This window comes from Rhamphochromis sp. 'chilingali' (genome assembly GCF_963969265.1).
Source record: "Rhamphochromis sp. 'chilingali' genome assembly, chromosome: 3".
Lineage (NCBI taxonomy): Eukaryota > Metazoa > Chordata > Actinopteri > Cichliformes > Cichlidae > Rhamphochromis > Rhamphochromis sp. 'chilingali'.
In genome coordinates this window covers 43,495,333-43,521,052 of record NC_137931.1, presented here as the reverse complement: position 1 = coordinate 43,521,052, position 25,720 = coordinate 43,495,333, and the positions used below count along the sequence as shown (strand labels likewise).

The 25,720-nt window shown below is 42.9% G+C and overlaps 1 protein-coding gene across 6 annotated transcripts in view; it reads left to right on the top strand.

Annotated features, from left to right (window-relative positions):
• Window positions 1-991: 991 nt before the first annotated feature.
• tle2a (TLE family member 2, transcriptional corepressor a) overlaps window positions 992-25,720 on the top strand; it is a 36,312-nt gene continuing 11,583 nt past the window's right edge. For 5 of the 6 annotated variants that reach the window (XM_080877277.1, XM_080877276.1, XM_080877275.1 and 2 more), the window contains exons 1-4: window positions 993-1,583; window positions 11,146-11,309; window positions 22,611-22,674; window positions 25,081-25,125. In XM_080877277.1, coding sequence (XP_080733403.1) covers window positions 1,560-1,583; window positions 11,146-11,309; window positions 22,611-22,674; window positions 25,081-25,125 — 297 coding nt within the window. In that variant the 5' untranslated portion in view covers window positions 993-1,559. Of the gene's footprint in view, window positions 1,584-11,145; window positions 11,310-22,610; window positions 22,675-25,080; window positions 25,126-25,720 lie in introns of all 6 variants that reach the window. The other variant, XM_080877273.1, reaches the window with a different exon arrangement.

The following is a 25,720-nucleotide window of genomic DNA, read 5'->3' as shown; positions in this document are numbered from 1 at the left end:
CTAAAGGGGTCATGCCACCAGAATACCAATTTTTCCACCATTTCTCCCTTCTCCTCCAGAATAATTCTCCTTTTCCAGGTAACAACAAAGTGCACGTCAAAAGAATAGCCTTGTGAGTGTTGCACCATCATCACTGTTGCATTTATGTGGTTTTCAGATGCCTTACTTTTAATGTGTTTTGCCAGTTCTCTGTGGTCAAGCTTATTTTTTTCTCATCTACAAATGACTAAAATGATGCAAACATTAGTGCAAAGTCTATTTATTTCCACACTGACGAGGATGAAAGGCGGGGTGAGGGGTGTGTAAGTTTTTTTTCTCGAATGCATTGCCGAGTTTGTGGGGAGAAAAAGGAAAACCACTGAGTCTTGATACAGCAACCACACAACTCCTCGCCTTCTCAGTCACTAGACGAAGCCAGGAAAGGGTTAACCTGACGGAGCGGTTGTAGCCCCGCTTGATTGACGCGTGGAGCATTGTGCTAGCTATCCCCTCCAATCGGCAAACGGTCGCCACACCCCACGTGGGTGTTCTCCATACTCATTGGCTCGTTTTACCAATGTTTACCGTGCCGAGGCCGAGCCCCACGTGGAGATTTCATTCAATCACTGAACAATTCCTCAGAATCCCTTCTTTCTAAATACATTTTGGACTTTTTTATAAAATTAAAAAATTCCCAGTTGTGCGGATACGTCTTTATTTCCGACGCTGGATGCGAGTAAAGCTGGTTACAGTGCATCCCTAACAAGACACATGCTAAGGTTTCTTGGCAAATATCATCAGGCTGTTTGAAGAACAGCATTGTGTAAATGCTCTGATTTGCCCTCTATTTATATCCTGCATAGACTATATGTGCAATATTTCATTCTGTTAAAAGAACAATAGAAAATCTTAAGGCTGATAATTGTGAAGCAAACCGTGTCTTAAGGTTCTCCCCCAGCCCCCCCTTCCTCAAAGAAAGCTACTCATATGTAATGTCCCATTGAGGATCAGAGCAAGGGGGAGTGAGAGAAGTGAGGGACTGGGAGTGTTGTGTGAAAAGAGTGCAGGCCAACGAGCGAGACAAAAGAGGCTGCGGCTGCATTCAGTGTGCTGGTGGTGTGTCCGTCTCCGAAGCCACAAGCGAACCACATTTCCCCCCTTCCTTCTCTGGCGTTTTACGCTACAGACGGCGAATATATATATTTATATATATATTTATCGAAGAGGAGGGAAACAATTTGCCTCAGTGTAATTGCTGGAAGCGTGAAGTTGAGGACTTGGAGGAGAGCTTCCTTGGACCGGGTGTTTCTCCCTCTCCTCCTCTCCCCGTCCTTACTACTCGTCGAGCGCGGTGCGGTGTGGGGTTGGAGATATAACCCAGAACAAAGGAGTCTTGAAGCGAGGAATGAGCGAGTCGAGGCTAGCTTCGCTATTATCTTTGAAATCCGGCCAAATGCCTCTGTGAGACCAACAATAGTACATCGACTGCTCGTATTTTTCGACGAAGCTTTGGGCACCGAAAAGGGGGGAAAAGGACAAAAAAATAAATAAACGCAAAGACTCACAAGTCGGCGGCTACAATGTTTCCCCAGAACCGACCACCGGTAAGTAAGCTAGCTACTATGTAACCACGCGCTTATTGAGATTATTGTATCAGACTGAGTAGCAGTTAAATTCAGTGTGATTGAAACATTTTTTGAACCTCAACGAGAAAGTGCGAGTCAAAATTGCTTGTCTTTTGTCCTCAGTGTGTATTTCCGGGGACTCTCTTGTATGGAAAGTGTGATTCTCCGCAGGCTCTTCTCTAGAACATATATTATTTGCCTTCGTTGCTAACGCTGGGTGTAGGCTTTGTCTTATGAAGGTCAGGAAGATTGTTGTCAGTAAGGCAAAGCCCCACTCACACAACGTCCAACTTTACCCACTGCCTTTGTGTGTAAATCTCGTGTCCTTGGTGGCCACCACCAGAAACGCAGAGCCTCCCATCTCCACACTATTGTGGACTTGACCCAGATGATGAAGTGTGTGTGTTTGTTTCTGCTTTCCTCGTGAACCATGAGGGGGGGAAGTGAGTCAGCTTGGCATGTCACCTTCCCTTAATGGCCTGCCCTTCTCAAGTGCCACTCATTGTTTTTACAAATTCGGCTTTTGCTTTTTTTCCCTCCCATCATATCAAGTGATTCATCGCCCTGATTTACCGATGTGATGCTGGAAACTATAAACCCTTTTCAAGAAGATAACTGCTAGTGCCAAACGATCTCAGTAACAGCACGTGGGCTCAAAGAAAAATAAAATAAAATAAACGAAAAGAGAAAATGACAAGGTGTTTGTGTTTTGAGATAGATTTCTGCAAGGTTAGGACAGGAAATCTGTGCTGCATGGGTTTAATTTGCTTTAGTGGAGTTTATGTGGAGAGCTTTTGAGCAGGCTGAAATACATAAACACTGGTCCTCCAGCTGTGTGAAGTATCAATTAAGACCTGCTCATTTGCCTAACCCTCCTCTACATCCCTCAGTCATGCCACCCTGCACCCCACCCCTGACAGTGTTTTGACATTCACGTCCCTCGTATTGAAAAGTTCATGGGAATGTGTGTGTACGCCATTGTAATTAACGTTTCACAAATCCAGTCAAGCAGGTGGAGACTAGAAAGACATCGTTTGGATTTTTGTGGGTTTGCCATTGTGTCTATTTCAGCATTTCAACCTATACTTCCTTGTAGGAAAGACTGCATTATTGGAGCCCCCATCCCAAACATACAGCACATGCAGAAAGATTACACACTAGCAGCAGCTGTGCTTGTAGTATAGCTGAGTGCAGGAAGGCAGGGCAGGAGGCAGACTGTGGGTCTGTGGTTTGCACTGTAAACCCAATCCCTCTCATCCAGCCTCTCCTCACTGTGTTCCTGTGAGAGCTAAGAAACCACATCTTAATGTATGGGCAGGCGTCCCAGGGTGAGAGTAGCAGACTGTGGCGGGTCTGGGTGGGATGTTTAGGACAGCGGTCCCTTTTGATTTGAACTCTCCACAGAGCTTAACGGTACCATGTGAGGCAGCCGTCATAAGGAAGTCTACGGCCATCAGCGGCTCTTGTTTGCACCTCGGAGTGAAGGGCCACTCAACCCAGCAAACTGTTTAATCTCGGAAATGCTAGGCTGGCAGTAACCTGTCATCACTGGATATTGGTGTGCTCTGAAGGAAGTGACCCATATAATATACAAACACGCAGTCACGTATTCTGACATGTATAGTTGCCAAATGGTAACTGTAAAATGCTGCATGTATTTTCACATTCTAAGAAAGAGACTTTGCGGTTGTATCTGGCAGTCAGCAGGTAAAATAACCTGAATCGTGAGAGCTTCTTACAACAGATCTTCTTTCCCGATTTCCTTCTTTCAAATACAGGAGGTGCTTGGTAATCACGAGCTTCAAATATTCTACTAGAAATGACTCTTACCTTCAAAAAAAATATACGCACATACTGTTGTAAAGTGCAAGAGGCAAATCAGAAATTAACTTTTCAATCACACATCTTGCACATCTTGGAAAATGAACGCTCTGCATGCCAGGGCTGAACTTTTCACCAGCTAATCAAAGTAAAATTATGTGCACAAATTAGATCCCTATGCCAAAATAGCATTAACACCGCATGGAAGAATTCAGTGTCTGTTTTCAGATTATTTTAGGGTCCAAGCGATGCCAAAAACAGAATAGGAAAGAAGTGCATAGATCATGGCAGGCATGTCTGGCTGTCTTAGGCCATTAGTGTTCATTCAGATCAGCCACAGTGGCACAAACACGCACAAACACAAAGAAGAAAAACATCAGAAACATAATATTAAAATATATTTAAATAGGAAACCTCCTACACTGACCCTAACCATTTAATATACATTAATGACATGTAAGATAAATGTGATGATTATTGGATGGCTAGTTAGATGTCAGGTATTCCTTGACCATCTGTTTTACTGATTCTTTTATTGTCAGAGTTTAGGGGCAATAACATAATTACCTACCTGCCATTTTATCCTAAGCAATGTCCTGGTCTAAGGGGAAGGGGTTGGTTTCTATTAGTTTAAGTCATTATGTCTGATTAAAACTGTCTATTATCCATTTAGTAGTGGCTAATGTTAGATGCACTGATAGAAAACTCACCTGAGGTCTCTCCAGAAATTACAGACATCAGTTAGCAAATCTAACACAACATCCTAGATGGAAATATCGTAGACTTCTGTGAAGGTGACATTATTGCTGATTAATATAAAGCATTTCTTTTTCAGCCTAACTCATTACCTCACTGATGCCAATTCACCCCAGCACCTTTAAGAGCAGGGACAACAGGAATTAGAGTTCTGGATCTCCTTTGGTCTCTCTTTTCACAGTTTGTTAAGTAAAGCTTGAGCTGCTAAGGACATTTGTTTTTGTTTTTTTTTTAGGTCTGGTAGTTAGTCTAGAGTAGCATAACAGACAAACATAATGAAAAAGGCTAAGATGTGCCTGATGGAAGCCTAGGGTTCAAATCCAGTGTGAGGCCAGAAATCAGCAGAAATATTTTAGGGCTTATGCCCCAGCTTGTCTGGTAGGAGGGGCTTAGATTATAGATGGGAGAGCTGCAGGAGGTGCGCCATGTGTTTTTAAATTCTGGCTTTTTCATCTCTAGATTTTCAGCGTTGCTGCTGTTGTTGCTTCAATCATAAGGTCTACATCATTTTCGAATTACTGTTTTGCTTTTGAGACCAAAAGGAGGCATGCATTTTCACCTTGTATATCTCCTTATTATCCACTAACACCAAGCAAGGAGTATTTCTTACTGAATTAATTTTATCTAGAGTGAGAGTAAAATGCAAAAAAGAAAAAGAAAAGAAAAGGTCAGAGAGACGAGTCATCGGCTCTCCTCCCTCAGAGCTAGCATAAAGCAAGACCCACTTCCGTAGTCCTAGCATGCTTTTAGCTCTTTATCACCAGTGTTGTCCTATGGTGAGAGCGTGGCTATCGATCTGCAGCTCGCCTGCTTTGCTCAGCCAGTGATTAGAGAGAGAAAGAAAAGGTAGAGGAAAATGAAGGAAAAGAGGCTGAAGGGATTTCAGGTTTATACAAGCTGTTGTGGCGATGTGTCTCGGCGGAAGGAACAAACGAGCTGAGGGGGTTACCTAATAAAAGAAGGCACCTCCAGCAATTAAGCCAGCTGACAGGCAAACTGTGGCGCTTTGCTAATGTGGGCTGACAGCAGGGAAATTTGAATAACGAGGCTTGCGGGAGGAAGGAGACGGGAATGAGGAGGTGGTTGTGGGGGGGTGCTGGTGGTGGTGGGAGAGAAGAAAACTGAGAAAGAAAGATGTGTGGCACTAATGAAACAGGTGCCTGGCAACCCCTCCCCTGTAAGAAGAGAAGTCATTGAGAGATTACCAGCAGGTTTCTCCAGCACCGAGACCTACTCGATGGAAGGTGGCGGGGGGCCAGAGGTGTGGGGGCAACTTCTCTTCCACACTGCACACTGTTTTAACAATGCAAATGACTGTCAAATGTTGACAGTCATGCCTGAATAATTTCATATGAGAGGCTTTAATTTCAAAAGCTTTTTTGAGAGGACAGGATATCGACACGTTTCGTGGCCCTCAGAGATGAGTAGGTGTGGGGGTGGCGACACACAGATACGCATTTGGACATGCTGTTCGGGGTTAGACCTATTGTCATTGCGTCCTTGGTGGTATTCAGATGAGACACAACAAGCGAGAGCTCGGTGGGTGTTTACTCTGATCGACTCTGTGGGTAAGCGGTGTAATTAGTAGCCTGACTAATGAGCTATATGAGGGGAGGCAGCAGTAAATTATTTTCCCAGTTGTAGGAGACAGACGGAGGAATTGACATTCGATGAAACAATTAAACATATATTTGGCAAGGGGTTTTTTTTTTTCAGTCATGCAAGTAGAGTGACTCGAGGGATGAGTCGGTTGGTCCGCCACTTGGTGTCGGTCCAGCCTGAAATGTCTCATTAAGTCCTGGCTGGATGAAAATGAAATTTTGTTGACATTTATGCCTCCCCAGCAGTGAATCCTGCTGACTTTCACTGGTGTTATTATGTTCCTGTATATATATTTTATTTGTGGAAACAAATTTATTGACTACATTGTTACATTGCTGTTCCCCTCACGAAGGATTTCAATCATTTTCCTGACCTCCTGACTCTTTTTTCTAGTGGCATTAAGTCAGAATATTGCCATATGCTCTCTTTCTTACTTATGATGTTTCAGTACGTCTCAGCTATAGTTCGTTTCCAACCCACTATCCAGAAGAGCCTGGATACTATGTAACGAAATACAGATTGAATGTTCAAAATGGGATTTTCTATGAAATATAGCGTCTTTCTGAGTTTAAGATTATGGCTTTATTAGGAAGGTGATTCTGTTAAGCTGCTCAGCATAAAGTTTCAAAGAATTTGGATTTAAATCTGGAACCGTATCTGGAATAATCTCTGTATGCAAGGCTGAAGACTGAAAACTAAGACTGAATTTCTGTGATTTTTATTGGCCTTCAGACGGCACTGCATTAAAGCATGATTCTGTAATGGAAGCCCGCACATGGTCTCAGGGACACTCCTGAAAACATAATTTGGAGCTGCACCCACAGGTTTGGGTAAAAGACAACAAAAAACCCCAAGAAGGAACAGTCTTTTCTATTTCGCCAAGATGATGCCAGATCACGTTTTGCTTCTATTACAACACCGTGGCTCGTATGAGTCAGAGTGCTAAATTGGTTTACCTGCAGCCCAGATCTGCCACCCACAGAAATTTGGCACATTATGAAACGAAAAATATGACAAAAGCTTTTTAAAAAAACTAGGCCACGCACCACCTTGCACAAACTTGCCACGTTTTAAACTTTTTTGATGCGTGTTGCTGGCATTAAATTTTCAAATCAGCACATAATATTCAATTATGATAAAATGGTGACATTTTAAAGAAAATGCTGTGTTATTGATTTACAAATCCATTCTTTCTGTTTTGTTTACATCTACAGCATCATTTCTTTTGCAATCAGAGTTGAACTTTTGATTGGAAAATGTAATCACGCTAACACACAATGAATGTGGACATAGTAAATATAGCCACTAACTGCTGACGCTGTCGTGCGTAGAATGTCTCACCTAACTGCTAGTGTTATTTGAGACTCTTAATCTTGTTTTACTGTGAGCAGGCTTATTTTTAAGTTGAACATGTTTTGCTGCAGTGTAAATATTGGCGTTGGTTGCATTCTTTTGCAAAGGCACTATTCAGGATTTGCAGTGTGGAAGTCAAATCTTTTATTTTTTCTTTCTTGGATTGTGCATATGGAAAAACACATTTTTTAGTGGTGAAGACTACAGTTTAAAAAAAAGTTATTGTTTTTGTCCACTGGAAATCTCTTCCTTCCCTAATTACCTGCATCCTTATAAAGAAGACACTGAAAAGCATTCTTCAGAGTGGACACAACTACCTCATGACAGCGACGGCCCCATTTCCGCTCCATTTGCGAATTTTGTATCACTGTAGGTCAGCGTGAGTAGCGAGGACGAAGACACATCTTGCAGGTTTCCGCTGATACTGACGTTGGAGCTGCAGTCATGTGTGAATGCAATGAAGTGCATATGTGCTTGTAAATACTTGTGGAAAATTTAATGTTTATAATGGTCATGTGTGGGTGTGTTGTCTCATCTGTGAGTCTGATTGCACATGTTTGTTTGAGAGCGTGGGGGTTCGAGCAAGGATGTGAGGTCATGGCGGTTTGCTGCTCGTGGTGTAATTTGAGGTAACTCAAATAAAAACAGGAATGATATAATTCAGAAAACACCACACTGGCAATGGTCCCTTTACATCAGATTTTTAATGGGTGCTTAGTTTCTCCTTTATTCATACATTTATAATTTTGCTTGTCTTTGCACTGTCGGGTGCATTGTTGGATTGTCACGGCCACGCTGCTGTGTTTGATTTTTGGATGCAGTGTTTGATGTTAAATAATATCTGTCTTTATGGATGGCTGTGCTCTCTTCCAGGAAAGATCTTGTTTAAATCTGTGAAACTGAACTAGGCTTTTCAGTACTGACAAAGATTAGTGGCGAATATGTCTGTGTGTGTTCGCATATACATTTAATCTGATGGGGTCGCAAGTTAGGGTCCTGGACCTCTAACTTTAACTTTTCTCTCTACACAAGAATGAGCAGTTTCATAATGATTTAACTGAACAGTTGAGTAATCAGATGATCTCTCATCATAACAGATAAGCTTTCCTTCTGTGTTCCTTGCCACCCAACTTCCCGCAATCCCTGCCCAGTATTACAGAACCTGACTTCATAATTGTATCACACACAAAAAGGTCGAGCCTGTAATTGTGTAACAGTGATTTTCAGCCTATGTAAGCTTTGTTCAAGGGCAGACGGCATGTCTCTTGTTTGCCTTCGAGCCTGGGACACGGCAGAGGAGGGAGGGAATAACTGACCGTGGGATTATCAGGTGAGGCTCCCCGCCTAGATCTATTCCCAGAGGTTACCAGGTCAGCTTAATGGTCTGACCTCTCACTTTTAAGCCTGCTCAGCTGTTTGCCAGATCAGGGGTTTGGACAGACTAAGAGCGCTGGTTCGTGGGAGAGGAGTTAAGACGCTATGCTGTGATAGGATGGATGCTTTAGTGTTTCACAGGCAACATCTGTATGTGCATCAGTGTAAAAAAACAACAAAAAACCCAACAGACTGACATTTTACATAAGAGGGGAATGGTAGATTCCTTATTTTCGGAGGGGATAAAATCCTCTCTTTTTGAAGAAGGCACAGTCTCTCCTCTCACCTGTCCTTTGAAGACATGAATATGAGATAAAATGGGGGATATTTTTTTCTAACGTCCAGAATATGTTGAAGAGAAGTAGAGGAGGAAGGAGAGCGATAAAAAGTCCCCTCTTTCTTACACCTTCCACTGTCCTATAAAATGGCCATGGCCTTGGTGTTCTTTTTTCCTCTTGTGAAGAGTAATTGCTCTCCGTGTGTGCGCGCGTGTGTCTGTGTGCGTGCGTGAGAATGAGCGGAGTGTGTGCGTTTAATCAGAAGTGTGTGGGGAGTGTGTGACTGACAAAATGTGTGTGTTTTGTGGGGGTGAGTGTTTGTAATACTGGGTTTGAGTGTGTAAGGGAAAAACGGAGTGTGCGCGCACACGTGTTTGTGTGGCTTTCTGTGCTCTAGGAGGGGGATCTGGCCGACAGATTGAGAGCAGCTTGTTAGAAAGAAAGAGGAACAATGAGGCCACAGCCCTTCTTCTATCAGCCATTTTTCTTTTCCTTCCATTTCTTCTCTTTTCTCCTTTTTCTTGTTCCATTTCTCCCCCCTTTCTCTTCTCCATTTAAATCTCCTTTTAGAAAATTCTTCCTCATTCACCTCTTCTCTGTGTATCTCCAAAAATAGTCTCATCCATCTTATCTGTCCATTTTTACTTTTCATCAGTCTTACCTTTTCCCCCCTTTAAATTCTCCTCCCAATTTCATCTCTATCCTCTGTCCTTGCACTCCCCGTCTTTCCTCAGTATTTAATTTCCTTTCCTCAGATAATGTTTCACCTGCTGGCAAACCTCTCCTGGTGTATCTTTCTTTCATGCGTCTGCACACATGTGGACACGCACGTTTTTATTTAACATCTTTTACACACTGTTTTGCTGCATTGTAGCTGAGCGATGTTGTAATTAAGCCTTTAATTATACATCATTAATGCCTCACAGACACTGCTGATTTGTACAACATCAGGATTTGTGGGGTTATTTTTTGAAACCAAATTAAAAATTGTCACAATCCACGCTTAGAGAAATAACCTTTTAGGTTATTTGATGACAAGGTGGGCAGCTTATTATTTTTGGACACGCTGTGATGGAGAAATTCCAGCCAGATGGCTTGGAAGACAGGATAGCATATATAATGTAGTCTCCGGAAGAACTGGATGGGAAATGTATATCGTTAAAAATGGAATCAAGCAAAAAATGTTTAACCCTGCATGTGTTTAACTTAAACACACAGTCTGCTATATGCTTGGGTTTGACAGAATGCAGGTGTGAGCACAGCTTTCTCCCTTTGCATTCAGCATAAATATTCCACATTGCACAGGGAACTTGAGTACTTCCTAGCAAATCTCCAGGCAGCGAGACAAAACGTAGCAAAGCTACATGACTACCAGTTAAGAATGCATATAAGAGAAAAATGAGTTGCACTCTTCTACTACCCTCAAAGGAGAAAATAATGCCGCAGGGTAAACACAATGTGTGTGGCACTAGTAGACAAGTCGTATCTGCCCTGGCTGGAATTGTAACACTGCCCAAACTTTTGGTTTATTCTTTTCAAGAGAGAAGAAATCTGCATTTATATCATGAAAACGCTCAAGAAATTCAACGTTCCAAGTCTGTTTGTACAATTCCTGATTTTAAAAACGGCAAAACATCGTCAGCTGTTTCAGATTTTAAATGTATTGATTAAGCAGCGCTGTGTAGAGTAAAATCTGTGGCCTACCAAATATAAGTTTTAGTACTTATGCTTTAGTTCGATATAATTTTTTAAGTGCTAGAAGCTAAAAATGAACATCTTAGATGACAATCATGAAGCTTGTGAACCGGCTGTCTTTTCTTCCCTCTGTTATTTTGAGAGAGAGCCAAACAGACAGACAAATGGACTGACAGCCCCGACCACCCTCCTAGGCCTGCTCTTAGCCCCCTTTTGTCTGCCTGTCCTGCAGCATTACCCCTATGGTTGTAGTCTCCTAATTGCTCTGGATCCCGCAGAGAGGAGAGGCTATACACAGGGGTTGGAAGGGGTCTTTGGCCACGATGGGGTCCTTTTCCTCCCCCGTTCTGCACCCCCGCTGCTCTATTTTGCCCTTTATTTCTTTTTTCTTCTACCCAGACTTGCAATTAAACAAAGTGTGCTCATTTGGCTGAGAAGCTCTTGTGTCTCTCCGCCCTATTCTGCTGACCCGCTCACATCTGGCAATAACAGTATTTCTATATTCAGCAGCTCCTCACAGACGTGAGAATAGATACGGTGCTCACGATTATTGCTTCTTTGATAACATTCACTGTAGCAAATTCCTCAAGGACACCGGGAATGACGCGATTTTGACATTTAATTCCAACAATCTTTTTAATAAATATTTCTTGTATTTTCAGGCACCTCTACAGGCACCCCCAGGATCCTCTGCGTCAGTGGTGGCAGCTGCAGCGGCAGCGGCGGCTGCAGCTTCGGGGACGCCCCAGTCACTGAAACTGACCTACCCAGAAACTTTGGACCGCATCAAGGAGGAGTTTCAGTTCCTTCAGACCCAGTACCACAGGTGGGTGTGGAGCAGTTTTCAGTACTGTTTGCAGTCTGTTTGCTTCCAGTGCCCTGGGCATTCAGGGTGAAAATTAAATGATCATGTGAAAGCTTCATGTCTGAGTCGCACCATGATCACTTCTCTGTAAACTTCACATTGGAATGGACAACAGCTACATGAGATTTTAACACTGATCATAGCTGCATAAAGTCTGAAAACAACACTTTAAATATAGCCTGCATAAGAACACTTAAATATACCCCCCCCCCCCCCCCACCCCCCAATATTTGCTAAAAAAGTATTGGTGACACGAAGGTGTTGTCCTGGTGTTAAATCAATGAGTTTAAAGCTTATCAGTCACTAAATGACTGCGGTGATTTATTTTACTAGAGGAGCTACAACTCTGGATCACAGCAGCATCCATGCTGTTATCTGTGGGAAAAGCAGAGGGCTAAATAGTAGAATTAGCATCTTCAGCGCTGCCACATGACTGTGCAGTAAAGTGTCGTGGCAGAAGTTGAGGCAGGCTCAGCTTTATTCCCAGGCGACACACTGGAATTGTTTCTCTCGCCCATGCCATACACATGCAAACACACTTGATCTGGCTGAAATAATGCAAGATAATGCTATGTGACGTTTTGACATCTACTCTTTTTGCCTGACTGTATGGTGTGCTTGATGCGCAGGAATGTGCCCAGAATGCCTTTGAATGTGGGATTTGGGCTGGCTGTGCAGTCCCAGCCTTCTCCCTCTTTTCTCTCTCCCTCTCTCTGCTCTCTTGGCACACCTTCACAGGGTCATTCCCGCCTCCCAACTCTTCTCCTCTCATCCTGCTTTGATATAGCTGGCCAGAATCTCCTCTCCCTCCCTTTCTGTCCCACTTCAAACTTCTTTTGTACACCCATCCCTCCCCGTGCACAGCCCCTCTAACCCCTGCGGCTACTGTTACCCCTGTTCACACCACTGCCTGCATGTGTTGCTGTTCTTATTTCACTGTCCGTTTTGTTCACCACAAGCTCGAAAGTATAAATCTAGAGAAAGAAAACACACAAATTTCATACTTTCCAGTGGATTGCTTCCACATATACTGCTAATTTTTTCTATTGACTATGAACCGGAGCATAAAGTTTGTATGGAGATGCATAACAGTCACATTGACGAAGATAAATGTAAAATCTGTAATTAGCATGGCCGGTTAGAGGCTTAGCAATGCCTGTTTGGTTTCTCTAACTTCTGGTTTGTGCAGCATTTTTTTTTAGTCATGAGACTTTTTTTACGAATACCGACTGGAGTAAACGATGTATAAATGGTAAAGAAAGCAGTGAGAAGAAGGCAGCATGTGCTGTTTGTTTTAACCTCAAACCAGTAAAAACATATATCTTTACTCCAGTTTTCCAGTCTTGTCACATATGCACACTTATTCAGTGCAATGCTAGAGGTATGATGCCGGCCACGTCTAAGCCGTATGATATGTTTTTGATGTGTTTGTTTGCATGGATGAAGCAGTTTATCTCCTTGTCATCGCTGTCAGCAACAAGCCCCCCTCCCTCGTTATTTGCATTGTCCCTGCGACAGATCCAGTCATTCGAACACGAGTTACCTCTGAATCTCATGGTGATGAACTCCTCTGGCGGGAGCTTAGCATAACACCTCATGTTACAAAACACCTGGAGCATCGCCCTCTTGCAAGTGCTGGTACTGAGAACTACTGAGCAGGATCAACAATAAATTAATGATGTGATTAAGAACACGACCGAGAGCGGGATTGGGATTCTATCTGCGTCGTCCAGTTTCGATAAGTCGGCGTGTTGTTTTAACGGGTTCAGGTTTCCAGGAAAGATTGTTTAACCACCCTGCAAGGTTTCTCCCAACAGCCCTGCGGGATGTTTAGAGCACGAAGAATCAGAGCAGATTAATTCACTGCATATGACTACAACTGAAAACTAATACTGTAACCATGGCTTGGAACAATAGCAACAGTTTCTGCAAGTGGAACAGCTTGTGTTATCAGACATCTTCTCACGTATCTGTCGGGTGCATGTTTAATCTGGCAGGTGGGGATGAATCTGTTAATTGGATTGACTGGTTTGGCTCGCTCATAATTGGCGTACAAACAGCAATAAACTTGAGCTGCTGCTCGTGTTGTGTTTAAGGAACAAAAACAACTATACTGCTTATCTTTTAGGAGTAAAAAAATTTATTTTAAATGAATTATTCAATGAAGAGTCAATCAAGCCAGGATCACAATTATCTAATTGGTGTTTAACTTGTTTAACCAAATTTTACATTGTAACATATGTAAAGCAAAACAATGTACTGCTTTGTGAATTTATTACACTAAAGGTTAACTCGGGCTAATCTCAGTAGGCAGTTATTAGGTGCACCAAGCTAAATCTAATGCAGTCATATACAACAGACCTTTAAAATAATCCTGCCACCTTGAATGTGTAGTTATGTTGGAAGTAGGGTTAGTGTGCACGAAAATCACCAAGTAACCAAAATATGCAGGCCAGCCTCGCTTGAGCCATATGCCACTGTGAGGTCATAAAACCACTGTCGTGCAGTAAAATTAGAAGTAATACTTTACCATTGCAAGTGGCGCAATAAAGCCACTTGCCCCTCTCACAATTGAGTAACTCCTGGAAGCTGTTTGGTTCGGTTACCCCCTCCCCCCAACAGTTTGGCAGCAGTTTTTGAAAGGAGCACACATGCATACAGTGGCAATCAGTATGATTAGCAGTGGCCTTGTTTAGTCCAGCAGCAGACAGGTTGCACCACAGAACCACTTCTGATTGCAGGCTACACCTTCATGTAATCAGATCCACTTGTACACTATTCACCCTGCAGGGAAAACATGACCTGAACGCCCACAGAGACAGACACAAACACACTGACCCGTTCAGACAGACTCCCAATCCGATGCATATGCTTAACACGCTTAGACACATGTACGGGCCTCCCCAATTATCTTCACACACAAATAGATGTTGTCTGGAAATAGCTAGGCTTAGTTGTGTATTTTGGCCACAGGGAAAGTGGCCAGATTCTGATAGATGCCGGATTAGATGGCAGGAAAGAGATGGTGGGAAGGGATTTGGGCTGATGAGCTGAAACTGTGCATTGTGTGTGCAGGCGGGCGGATAGATGGATGGGTGGGTGGTAAGTAGAGCTGGGCGATAGAACGATAACGATATGTATCGCGATATAACTTTTACTCGATAGAGAAATTAAGCTATCGCGATAGACCTCGCCGCTCTTGTCCTCAAAGAAAAAGAAAAAAAAAGGTCAGCCAATCCAAATTAAGTAGCGCAGAGCCGAACCAATCACAGCCGCAGCGTCACGTCGCGTGGCTTGTTACGTACAGCACAAGTGCCAAGCCGCACGTGTGTTTGTTTGGGAAGCAGCCAGCGCGTAATGGAGGAAATGAGTGTGCCGACTAGAAAAATCAACCGAGCGTGACCGAAGAGAAAAAAGATGATGGTTCCAACGCCGGAGAGATTGTCAAACGGAAGAGCCATAGAAGTTCCGTAGTGTGAAGGTATTTCGGCTATTTCAAGTCTGACAAAAAACAGAGTAGCGTGCACTGTAAACTGTGCCGAAAGCAAGTCTGGAAATACAATGAACTGGTGCATGCGTCACACTGTGCGCCACGTTATTGTTTCGGTGAAATGAATTTCTACAATACTGTTACTGTTAATTCTACTCTCTGCAGTGTTTAAATGCTTACATATACACACAGTTACTGTCCCTCCACACATACAACTCGGTTCTGCTTCTATGCCCCAGCTTTGTTTACTTTTTCCCACCGAGGCTTCTAGACTTCTGATTGGCCAACATTTCTGCACGGTTAGGAATCTAGCGCCACCTGCTGCTTTGGCATGTTCATAGCAGCGTTTTCCTTCATTTCTGCCTTTATGTGTGGACGGGATTATTTTTTAAAACGAAAACGGAAAATCTCCGTTTTCAAAAATACCCGTGTACGTGTGGACGTAGCCTCAGTCTCTGACTGGAAGCGCTAATTCGTCATTCGGCTTTTGTCAGACTAAAGTAACTGTTAAAACTGTTTGAAAAGCTCAGCTATACAACAAGGAGAGATTGAGAATTTCCTTTTAGTTCTCAGTTTATTTGATATTGACAAAAGTTAGTCAGTTTTGTCTGTTCTTCTGTAAAACAAGCTAAGATTTATTTTTAGAATTAATATTTTGTTTCTAAGTGGAATTGACAATTTACTGTTTCGTTTGTTCTATTTTGAAACTTAAACGCTTTAGCGGCTGCCTTTTGTGTAGTTTGCAATATTTGCCTTTATTTATCTGAAAAAGTCTCATGTTCCATAAGTACATCTACCCTGTTGAACTTATTATGGGAAATAAATATTTAAATAAAAACAAGCTGCTGATTATTTCACATTTTACTTGTGAGCAACGGCACATTTAAATCTTACAAATATAGTTATTTGGCTGATATCGTGATAGATATCGTTATCGCCTGAAATGAAAAAAACATATCGTGATATGAAAAAATCTCATATCGCCCAGCTCTAGTGGTAAGGGCGCGTTTCTAAATTTATGTGTCCCTTTTTTTTTTTTAGGTGCTGCACGTGGTTGGTAAGATCGAGTGAGAAAGATTTCTAAGCAACCTAAAGAAAGGGAAGAGTTAATTAATTAGAGGGTCATTGCTGGGTCTGTGTGTGTGTGTGTGTGTGTGTGTGTGTGTGTGTGTGTGTGTGTGTGTGTGTGTGTGTGTGTGTGTGTGTGTGTGTGTGTGTGTACATGTGCACGCGCGTGTGTGTGCTAACTATCTAAACAGGCTGTAATCAGCAGGCTGAAGGGAGACGGGAGGAGCTGCTGACACAGAGCTCTCATTACAGTAATTTTCTTTCTGTACAAACGCACACACACGTTGTTCTCGGTGACTGCAGACGTGCTTGCATTGTAACTCTGTGTGTGTGTGGTCTGCAGAGTAAGATAGACTCTCCACTCACCACTAATATGCTGCCACTCATCACTAAAGAGCCCCTCCACTCATCTCTGCCCAAATACGACATAGCGGCACTGACGCACATACAGTCAGTGCTGCGCGCGTGTAATAATTTCACAATCAACCGATCGTCTGATTATTGAACCTTATACAAAAAATACAGTTTTCTAGTTTTGCGTCCGTACACGACCACACAGGGTTTTAAAGCCGACCGATCACGAGACACGTGCGGACTTTCAGCTTTAATTTTGAGGGTTTTACATCATTTTGCGTAAACTGTTGGAGAATTGTGGTCATTTTTATACACAGGCTCAAAAGCAATTGGACAATTGGCTGACAAGCAGTTTCATAGCCATGTGAGGTTTGTTTACTTGTTATTTCATAATTAGAGCGATGGGAACACTAACAAATATGGAGAAGAAGACAAACATCTCATGATCGGACACATCACACATGGCACAGGCAGCGTTATGGCATGGAAACGGGTCACTAGTGTTTATTGATGATGTGACTGCTGGTAGAAGTAGCAGGATGAAGTGCACAGGAATATACTCTCTGCTCAGATTCAGCCAAATGCTGCAAAAACCGATCAGACAACGCTTCACAGTGCAAACGGATAATGACCCAAAGCATCCCGAAAAAGCAACCCACGGCTTTCTCAAGGAAAAGAAACGGAATATTCTTCAATATCAAATAGCAAAGTCAGTCGCCTGATCTCAACCTCACAGAGCAGCTTTTCACTTATTAAATAAAAAAACTGAATGCAGAGAAACCCACAAACAAGCAGCAACAGAGCATCTTAAAGGATTCTTCTTAACCCCTTGAACTAAAGCTGAAAATCTGCACTTCAATCACATATTGATTGTTTGATTTAAAATCCACTGAGGTGGAGCAGAGAGGTAAAAATTCAAAAACCGTCTCTATCCAACAAATTATCTCTGGGTTATGGACAATAATGGTTTGGACAATAATTCATAACACAGAGATAAGACATATGGAGACAGTGCTCAGACTGAAATCTTTTCACGGTTTCATTTATGTTAATAGGCACAAATGATAAGTTTAAAAAAATTAGTAGCGCTAATTAAGTAACTCTGTCATTTGCATACCTCTGTTAGGCAATATATTACACAGTGCTGCATGAACACCGAATAAAGCGTATTTAATTTCTTTAGAAGCTTTTGCTGTACCTCTTTGTGCTTAAACACAAGTATGTAACTACGCCTGTTGGCTCTTTACTAGAAGGTCGAGATGCACAAATACGGTGACGCGTGATGCGTTCGCTGTCATCAGTCAATCTGCAAATACGATGGCATTTAGCAATGGCAGTGGCCAGTGTTTACTTTTGTGCCGCATTGGTTTTTGGCTTGGTAGATTTTCAAAGATGAGCCATAATTTTAAAATTTTTATTTATTTATTTGTTGGTTTTTGTTTGGTTCACTGGCACAAAAGGCAGAACAAATAACAAAACAAAAAACGCCGTAGATGTTGGTATCGGCCAATAATGTCAGAATCGCTGCATCTGTACTAAGTCGACTTACATACGCTGTCACCACCACGTGTGGGCCTGAATTGAATACGTCTTTACAGCGCATGTAAATAGATAGGTTGTGTTTGTGCGTGTTTACAGTTATAATTGGATAAAACGGGTATCCTGTGTTTAACTGTCATTCACCAAATGATAAAATTATATTTGCTTTAGAGCAGGCTGAGGGTTTGTGGTTTCTTAATGTGATTCTTTTTTTTGTGGGTTGGTTTGTGTGATGCAACCTCTCCCTTTTTAATTCAGTGTGTGGTTGTTTGTGTGCATTTGTTGGAGACAGTTATAAAAGACCAGCCTTTACAGTAAGCCTAGCGGCATAGAGGGTAACAGTGTGACAAGTTCCTGGCTTGTGTGTGTGTGTGTGTGTGTGTGTGTGTGTGTGTGTGTGTGTGTGTGTGTGTGTGTGTGTGTGTGTTTGTTTGCTCGCTCTTGTACTTGCCCTTGAGAGATGATGAAAGAGTACACTGGCAAGTTGGGTGGGTCCCTGGTATGTATGTTTGTGCGTTTCAGAGACAGTGTGTGTATTTGAAGACAGAGACTGGGACGCAGGCCGGAGGTTTTTGTGGCAGAGCAGAGAGGGGAGGTTGATCAATAGTTAATGAGATGTAAAGTGAACAGTCACATACCTGCAGGCTGGCAGGCTAAATGGTCCTGACACTGTAAAGGCACTACACTGGCGCAGTCGCTCCCATCGGTGTGTGTGTGTGTGTGTGTGTGTGTGTGTGCGCGCGCGCATGTGTGCATAATGCGTGTATGTTTAAAGCTGGGATTACTAGTTAGTATTCTGTATTTCTGCAGCACTTTGTCTGAATTGATGGTTCTTTCTTTGTTTCCTATCACTCTGAACTCGGTGTTTATCCTGTGATTTACAAGAGGAAATAATTGAGACAAAAATTTAAAGACAAAAGTTCTCTGCCAGCTTTTGGCACTTGACACCATTTGACAAACCGTTTTTGTTACGATCAGTCCACACATCATTTCTTCTCAGCTGGTCTTTATTCACTTTATTCAAAAGTGCTCAAAACCCAAGTTTTTTTTGTTTGTTTTGGGGGGGGGGGGGGGGGGGGGGGGGTCATCTATTTTTCCAAATCCCTAAAATATTTGCTTATATTAACTACAAAATTAATTAAACATCTGTGAATCTGGCACCAGCTAATGTTTGCAGTTTTTCAAGAAATATAACAATTAAATAACTCCTCTGTTTACGCTTTTCTGAATGTAAATAGATTTAAATGTTATATATAATGTGGTAAAAGCTTTATAATGTAAATCTAGTCCTGCCTCATTTCACACGCTCCTCTCTTCACCTCTGGGGAGAAGATTTTTCGACCACACCTATAACTGGCTTGTGGAAGGAAGAAATTAATATTTTGTCAATATTTTGATGGTCTTTAGCGACACTTGCCCAACGTGTGCAGAAAAAAATATCTGTTATCACAGGAAAAGAACAAATAATTTGGCAATTACTGTTTCATCATTTACCATCATTCATCAACTAGCTTACAGAGATCCCATTTCTGCAAATCTGATCACTCATAAGAAAAATAAAATGCTCCTCTTGTCCCCTTAGCTGAAAAAAAATCCTCAAGTAAGCAGGAGCAATGGACAAGCGTGTTATTGAGGGAAAATATGAAAATACCTTTGTTCCTTTAGCATAAAAAAATCAATGAAGGAAAAGGAAAAGTATTGTTTAGAAAAACAAATGCTAGGGAGGAAAGCGTTGACATTTTTACAATACCCACAAGCCCAATTTTAAAACACGGCGACTTAAAAAGCAGTCGGCACATTTCTTCTCCAAGTGCAGAATTAGATGCTTTACTGTCTGTAGGCTCTCATTAGAGTGTGTGTGTGTTCCTCGCTGTGTTTATTTAGCAGCTACGTGTGCACGTGTGTGGGTGTATGTACAGTCTGTGCTCACGTGTACGTTATGTTTCCGTGCGCCTGACACATGCAGTGTATTCGGTTAATATGCTGGTTTAGTGTGTTCTCACACACATCACCATTTTCTCCCATGCTTTATGTGGTTAGTTTGCGCGTTTCCTTGTGTGCGTGCGTAAAGAGCATTTGTGTGTGAGTCTGTGTGTGTGTGTGTGTGTGTGTGTGCTCAGTAGCAGGGCAGCACTGACAGAGCTGTCTGAAGGCTGGCAGGCTGCAGATTTGTAGCGCATTCGGCTGATCATCTTATCTCCTGTCACCGCCAGTGAAAAATTGGAGGAACCGAGCCCACCATGCCACACAGGCACACACGTGTGCGCACAGACACACACACGCCATTTCTTTTTTCTTCTTGCTTTTTTCTCTTGTTCGCTCGCTCAATCTTGCTTTCTCTCCATCCTCGGAAACCATCTCTCCCTCCCTCGCAGTAAATGGTGCTGAGCCAAAGACTAATTATTACAGGCAATCATTTCGACATGAAATACCTACTTCCTGCTCACCGCTCTCCTCCCCTCTCTCCCTCATTTTCTTCTCCCGCTCCAACTCTTTTATGCTCCCACAGTCCCATCATGACAACACACACTCGCGCAGTAATTCCAATCCTTGAAGTCCATTTTCTGGGGAATGGTTATTGCTTTCTGAGTACGACCTTGGGGTCTTTCTTGTAAGCACAAGAGCTGTCCATCTGCACGCTGTTTGGGTGTAGGCGTGTATATGTGCATACGTTTGTTTTTGGCACAGCGCTCCATAAATTGCTCAGCAGCATTGCAAGACTTTGTGGCTACATGGATGTTTGTTTTTCTTTTATTATTTTGTAGATCGGGGGTATGGAGGTGTTTGCACTTTAGTGGTTCATAGGATGACTAACTGTTGCTCATTTGCTGATTTAGTGAATGTGGTGATTTAGTGATTGTCTTTTAGTTGTCGGTTGTGAATTCTCTAAAATAAGTAAGGAGGCACGCGTTCTGATGGACGTTATCAGCTTTATTAAACGAAGCAAAAGAAAGTGGGAAACAATACATAACAATGTGTTGATGATAATTGGTTAAAAAGTGAGTCATTTTTTTATTATCATTATCATTATTTTATCATCATTTATTTTTTCGTTTTGCACTTTTCAGGAGAAACACTCAGGAGAAATGGCTAACTGCGCAGGGGAAATGCAAATCAGACCACTCATGAATGATTTCACATGGCATTCCCTATTTTTTGTCCTTTCAGTTTATTGTGATTGTGTTTTTTTTTTTTTTTTTTTGGAAAATGGTGAAAGTGTTGCATTATGGCCGTTGTTTCATGATTGTGTTGTATTTATTTATATAGAGAATCGCTTGATTAGCTCTGAGCCGGTGGACAGTTTCTGTGTGTTTGTGTTCACAGCTATTCTGTAAGCATATTCCCAGTTTTTCATGATTAACACACTGGAAGCCATGCAAACACACACACACACACACACACACATACGGAGTTGCATTAGTTCCCAGCCCAGCTGTGAGTGACTTCTGCCGAGAGGCAATTCCAGTGTAATAAAATCTATAGGGTGGCGGTGGCGGGGTGGGGGTGGTGAGGTTAATCCTCACTACCCTCCCTCCTCCTCAGTCACCACCACCTTCCTCTCTCACTCTGCGTCCTGCTTCTCTCCATCTCCTCCCTCGTCCCTCTTCTCCTCAACTGACTGGCAATGATAAATGAGTCAATTATGTGTGTGTGTGCACGCTGCACTGGAGAAAGGGAGCGGATGGGGCTGTTATTACCTGTTGCGGCTGGGGGTAATGTTGCGGTATTAATCATATTCTAATTTTCCTCCGCCAAACGACCCCCACATCACCACCGACACCACCTCCGCACACTCTTTCCCGCAGCACCCACCTTTAATGTCCCACCTCACCGCAACCCCCCCCAATCAATCTATCTGCTGCCCGCAAACAAGTTGGCGTAAACTGCCTCAGGCCCAAAATGTACTAGGTCTGTTTGGAGGGAGGGTGTGGGTGTTGGGGGTGGGGGGTTGAGGTCAGTGTATTTCTGTGTGCGGGAGATGAAGAGAGCGCTGCAGAGGTAACAAGGAAGGTGTTTGTTTGCTCGGACCTGAGCGCATTTAGAAATGGTGTGTGTGTGTGTGTGTGTGTGTGTGTGTGTGTGTGTGTGTGTGTGTGTGTGTGTGTGTGTGTGTGTGTGTGTGTGTGTGTGTGTGTGTGTGTGTGTGTGTGTGTGTGTGTGTGCGCAAGTCTTTTGGACACATGGGAGCTGTGTTTGGCTGCTATCACCTCAGATACATTTTTGTGTTTGATTGCATTAGACTCCACGCCAGGCCTCGGAGTAAGCAGCATCCCGAGACGCTCACAGACAGACACAGGTCACGTCCCGAACACACGCACAGACAAGTGAAACAGAACTGCCACACTTGACCCACTTGAAACAGAAACTTCAACTTCAGTCAAACTTGGCAAAGTTTGCAGTTCAAATTGAAGCAGGGGACGGTCAGATCCAAAGACAAACAGGCTGGCTGGCAAATGGGAAAGCAACAAAATGAGGATGAATGGATGACACATGGATAGACTGAAAAAGAGAACAAGGGAGAGACACCTCGGATGTGCCTTCCTGCCTGCAGTCTTGGCTGAATTTCAGGCCCCGAGCGTGACTTTGTCTATTTCTGCTCTGCTCTGAGGTGATAATGGGCTGTCAGCACCCCGGTCACCCTGCTCCCTCCTCCCCAGTGAATGATGGAAACAGGAGGGGTAGGGGGAAGAGAATGAGTAGGGAATAATTTGTTGTCATGTTGCTAATTACACTGTGTATTTTTTATTTTGGCGTGTGATACAAATCAAAATGGCCAGCCTATATTGTTTCCATTCTTCTCTGTGTTGCAGTTTGAAACTGGAGTGTGAGAAACTGGCTACAGAGAAGACTGAAATCCAGAGACACTATGTTATGGTGAGACACACACACACACACACACACACACACACACACACACACACACACACACACACACACACACCTTTCCACATTTACTCACAACAAGTGCAGAGCCAAGTCCCCTGAATCCCTTTCATCTGCTAACAGCTGCCAAACAACACCCAGCAAAAACCACACACAAGACCACACATGCACACACAAACACATATTAGCGAACTACAAAATAAACCCAAATTTTAACAGTTTTTTTTTTTCGATGGGAAAGTACTGGTACGTTTGTGTTTAGAGAAAAATAAAAATGTGGTTTATTTTCTCCAATAAGAAAACTCTTTATTAGAAATACTTTATATTCCTCGAAGGAGGAAACAGATTGGCAGAAGTGATGAATGTCTTAAAATTGTCTTGAATGTGAATTTAAGGTGGTTTATTTCGACTCTGTTGGGATCTTTTTCGTTCATTGATTGGAGCTGAAAATGATCGCCAAAACTGGCGTTACTCAGAGCGTTAGACGTCTCACCAGCACAGCTCTGATTGATCACTTCTGGTCTGTCTGTTCTGGTGCTGCTGCGTAATGTGCCCAGTCATTGCAGATATTCCACCAAGTCTGAAACATTTGCATCTCATCACAAAAATGAGAGAAAGTTATAGAAGCTGATGCAAGGCTGTGATTTGAATAGCAGAAAATATCTGTAAATCTGGGCATGACAACAAGAGTAACAAAGCGTAAAAGTGGTCCCTCTACCTCCGTGCTACTTAGAGGTACGACTGATTGTGAAGGATACATGATCAGCAGATCTTTTTCCAGATAAAGGGAAGGCCAAAACTCTTTGTCTTCTTCTCCTTTTTTGCTGTTTTTTTAGTCTGCAAACCTCCAGCCTTGATTTACCTGTGATCAGAGCCATAAACAACCACAGCTTACAGAGTGTAGGCTGCCCAGAACCCGCTGTGCCAAAAAAGAGCTATGTGGCAATCTTGGCACAGAGCGGGGGGCTTGAAGCAGGGAGGGGGATTGAAGTTTTAGCAATGGGGAGGAGGGGGTAGCTGGCATCAAGCACAGGCCAGGTCTCTTTGCTGGCTGATGATTTGGGGGAGTTTGGATGTTGCTTAGCAACAGACGAAACTTGGCAAAGCAATTGCCAAGCAGAGCTGCCAGCTGCCAGGAAAGGCGTCTTTTATGGAGGCTTACAGGCAAACACACACACACACACACACACACACACACACACACACACACACACACACACACACACACACAGGGGAACGTGCACACGCGCCTTGAAAACACACACTCACAGCAAAGCATGCACACAAATCACATAGATACACACGCCTACACACTTTGAGACTTGTGCTAAAAAACACATACACCTGCACAGACACACACACAAACACACACATGTGCGCTAACTGCCAGGAAAGATGTCTGGAGAGAGAGGACCCCTGCCATCTCCTCTCCCATCCTGCCAGCCTGTTCTGGCTGTCCAACTGCCAATCTCATCTCTCCACAACCAGCCACGCTGAAAAGCAAATGTCAGCCTGCCACTTTTCAAGGCATCTGACTTTAAAATGTTCTCCCTTTCGGTCCATCTCTGAAAGAGAAGAGGGGAGACTGAGTGAAAGAGAGAGATCCTTACCTGTCTCTCTCTCTCTCTCTCTGGCATTCAACACCTCGTGCATTCCTTGCAGCTCCTTGTACTTTCGGGTAAAAGCCAGGGTCAAATAGCTCATATTAGACATGATTATTGCAATCGTCTGCCACCTTCCTCTGCCCGGTGACAATTTCCCTCCCCCGCTTTGGGTTTCTGGCTTCCGAAACACGCCTCAGGGTCATTTTATTGCCATTGACTTTCAGCAGATTCAAGGTGAAATTAGCAGCGATGAGCTTTTAGGGACATGCGGGCACTTCAGAGTGCTCATGCTTGGCCTAACGTCAGGAAACTGGGAGCAAAGGAAAAGGTTGCGAGTGGTCCGGGAGAGTTGATTTGTCTCAATTCTTTTGTGTAAGAAAATAAAAATAGGTATTCTTCTTGGGTATACACTCCTTGTCTAGAGAATATTTGTGTTTTTCAGGTGAGACAGAAATATACTTTTTATATGTTATTGAATTAGGCTTAAAGTCTATTGATCCTGTGAAAATGCCAAGACTTTCAATACTTTTGACTTAGCAGCCTAGTTTGCAGCAGTGTATTTGTTGGGCTGTTTTATCACAGCCTTATTGGTTTAATGAGAGTTGCCGAAAAATATAAACTGGGTTTATTTTATGTTAATGTCCGTGTTTTATCTTTCAGCGGATGACTTGTTTCCTACAGTGTATCCATGGGAGATGATTTCATTGTACATCCTGTGTTACCGCTGTGTTTCACAGTCTCTTATTCTCTATGTACGTTCATGTCTGTTAACCGATATTCTCCTTTGTTTCAGTATTACGAAATGTCCTACGGCCTTAACATTGAAATGCACAAACAGGTGAGTCAGGATTCTCTCTCTTTCTGCACCCCCACCCCCATCTCGAAGCTTTGCATCTTTCTCTTGTATTATCACTTCTGCCTTCCTTTGCCCTCAATCAGCTCGAAAACTGTGAGAATTATTTTTTAAGGAAAATCTCCCGTCTCTGCTGCTGTTATGTCAATTGTGACGGACTTGTAGAGTGGTGTTATGCTGTGGAGGTGTTAATAGGATCCACAAACAGAATTCATTTCTCCACCACAGACAGATGAGAATACTCTGCCCTTCCCTCTTGCCCATCATAAATCCCCGTCTGTTATTCCCTCCCTCTGTCCTTTCAATTCTCTCACTGTCGCCCTACTTCTCCATCCCATCTTCCTTTTTTTTTTATCTTTTCCCTTCAATTTATGTCTTACTGTATCTTTTTAATGCTAATCTCCATTTCTTCACCATCTCTGTCGCTCTTCCTTTTGATTGATTTCTCTTTCTCTTTATCTCCCTATTTTCCGTGCACCCTGTCTCCACCTCTGTCTCCTTCTAGACATACAGTCCATGCTGAATTTCACTTTAAATCAGGTCACTGCCTTCCTGCTGTCTGCTCTCTTTCCTTCTCTTC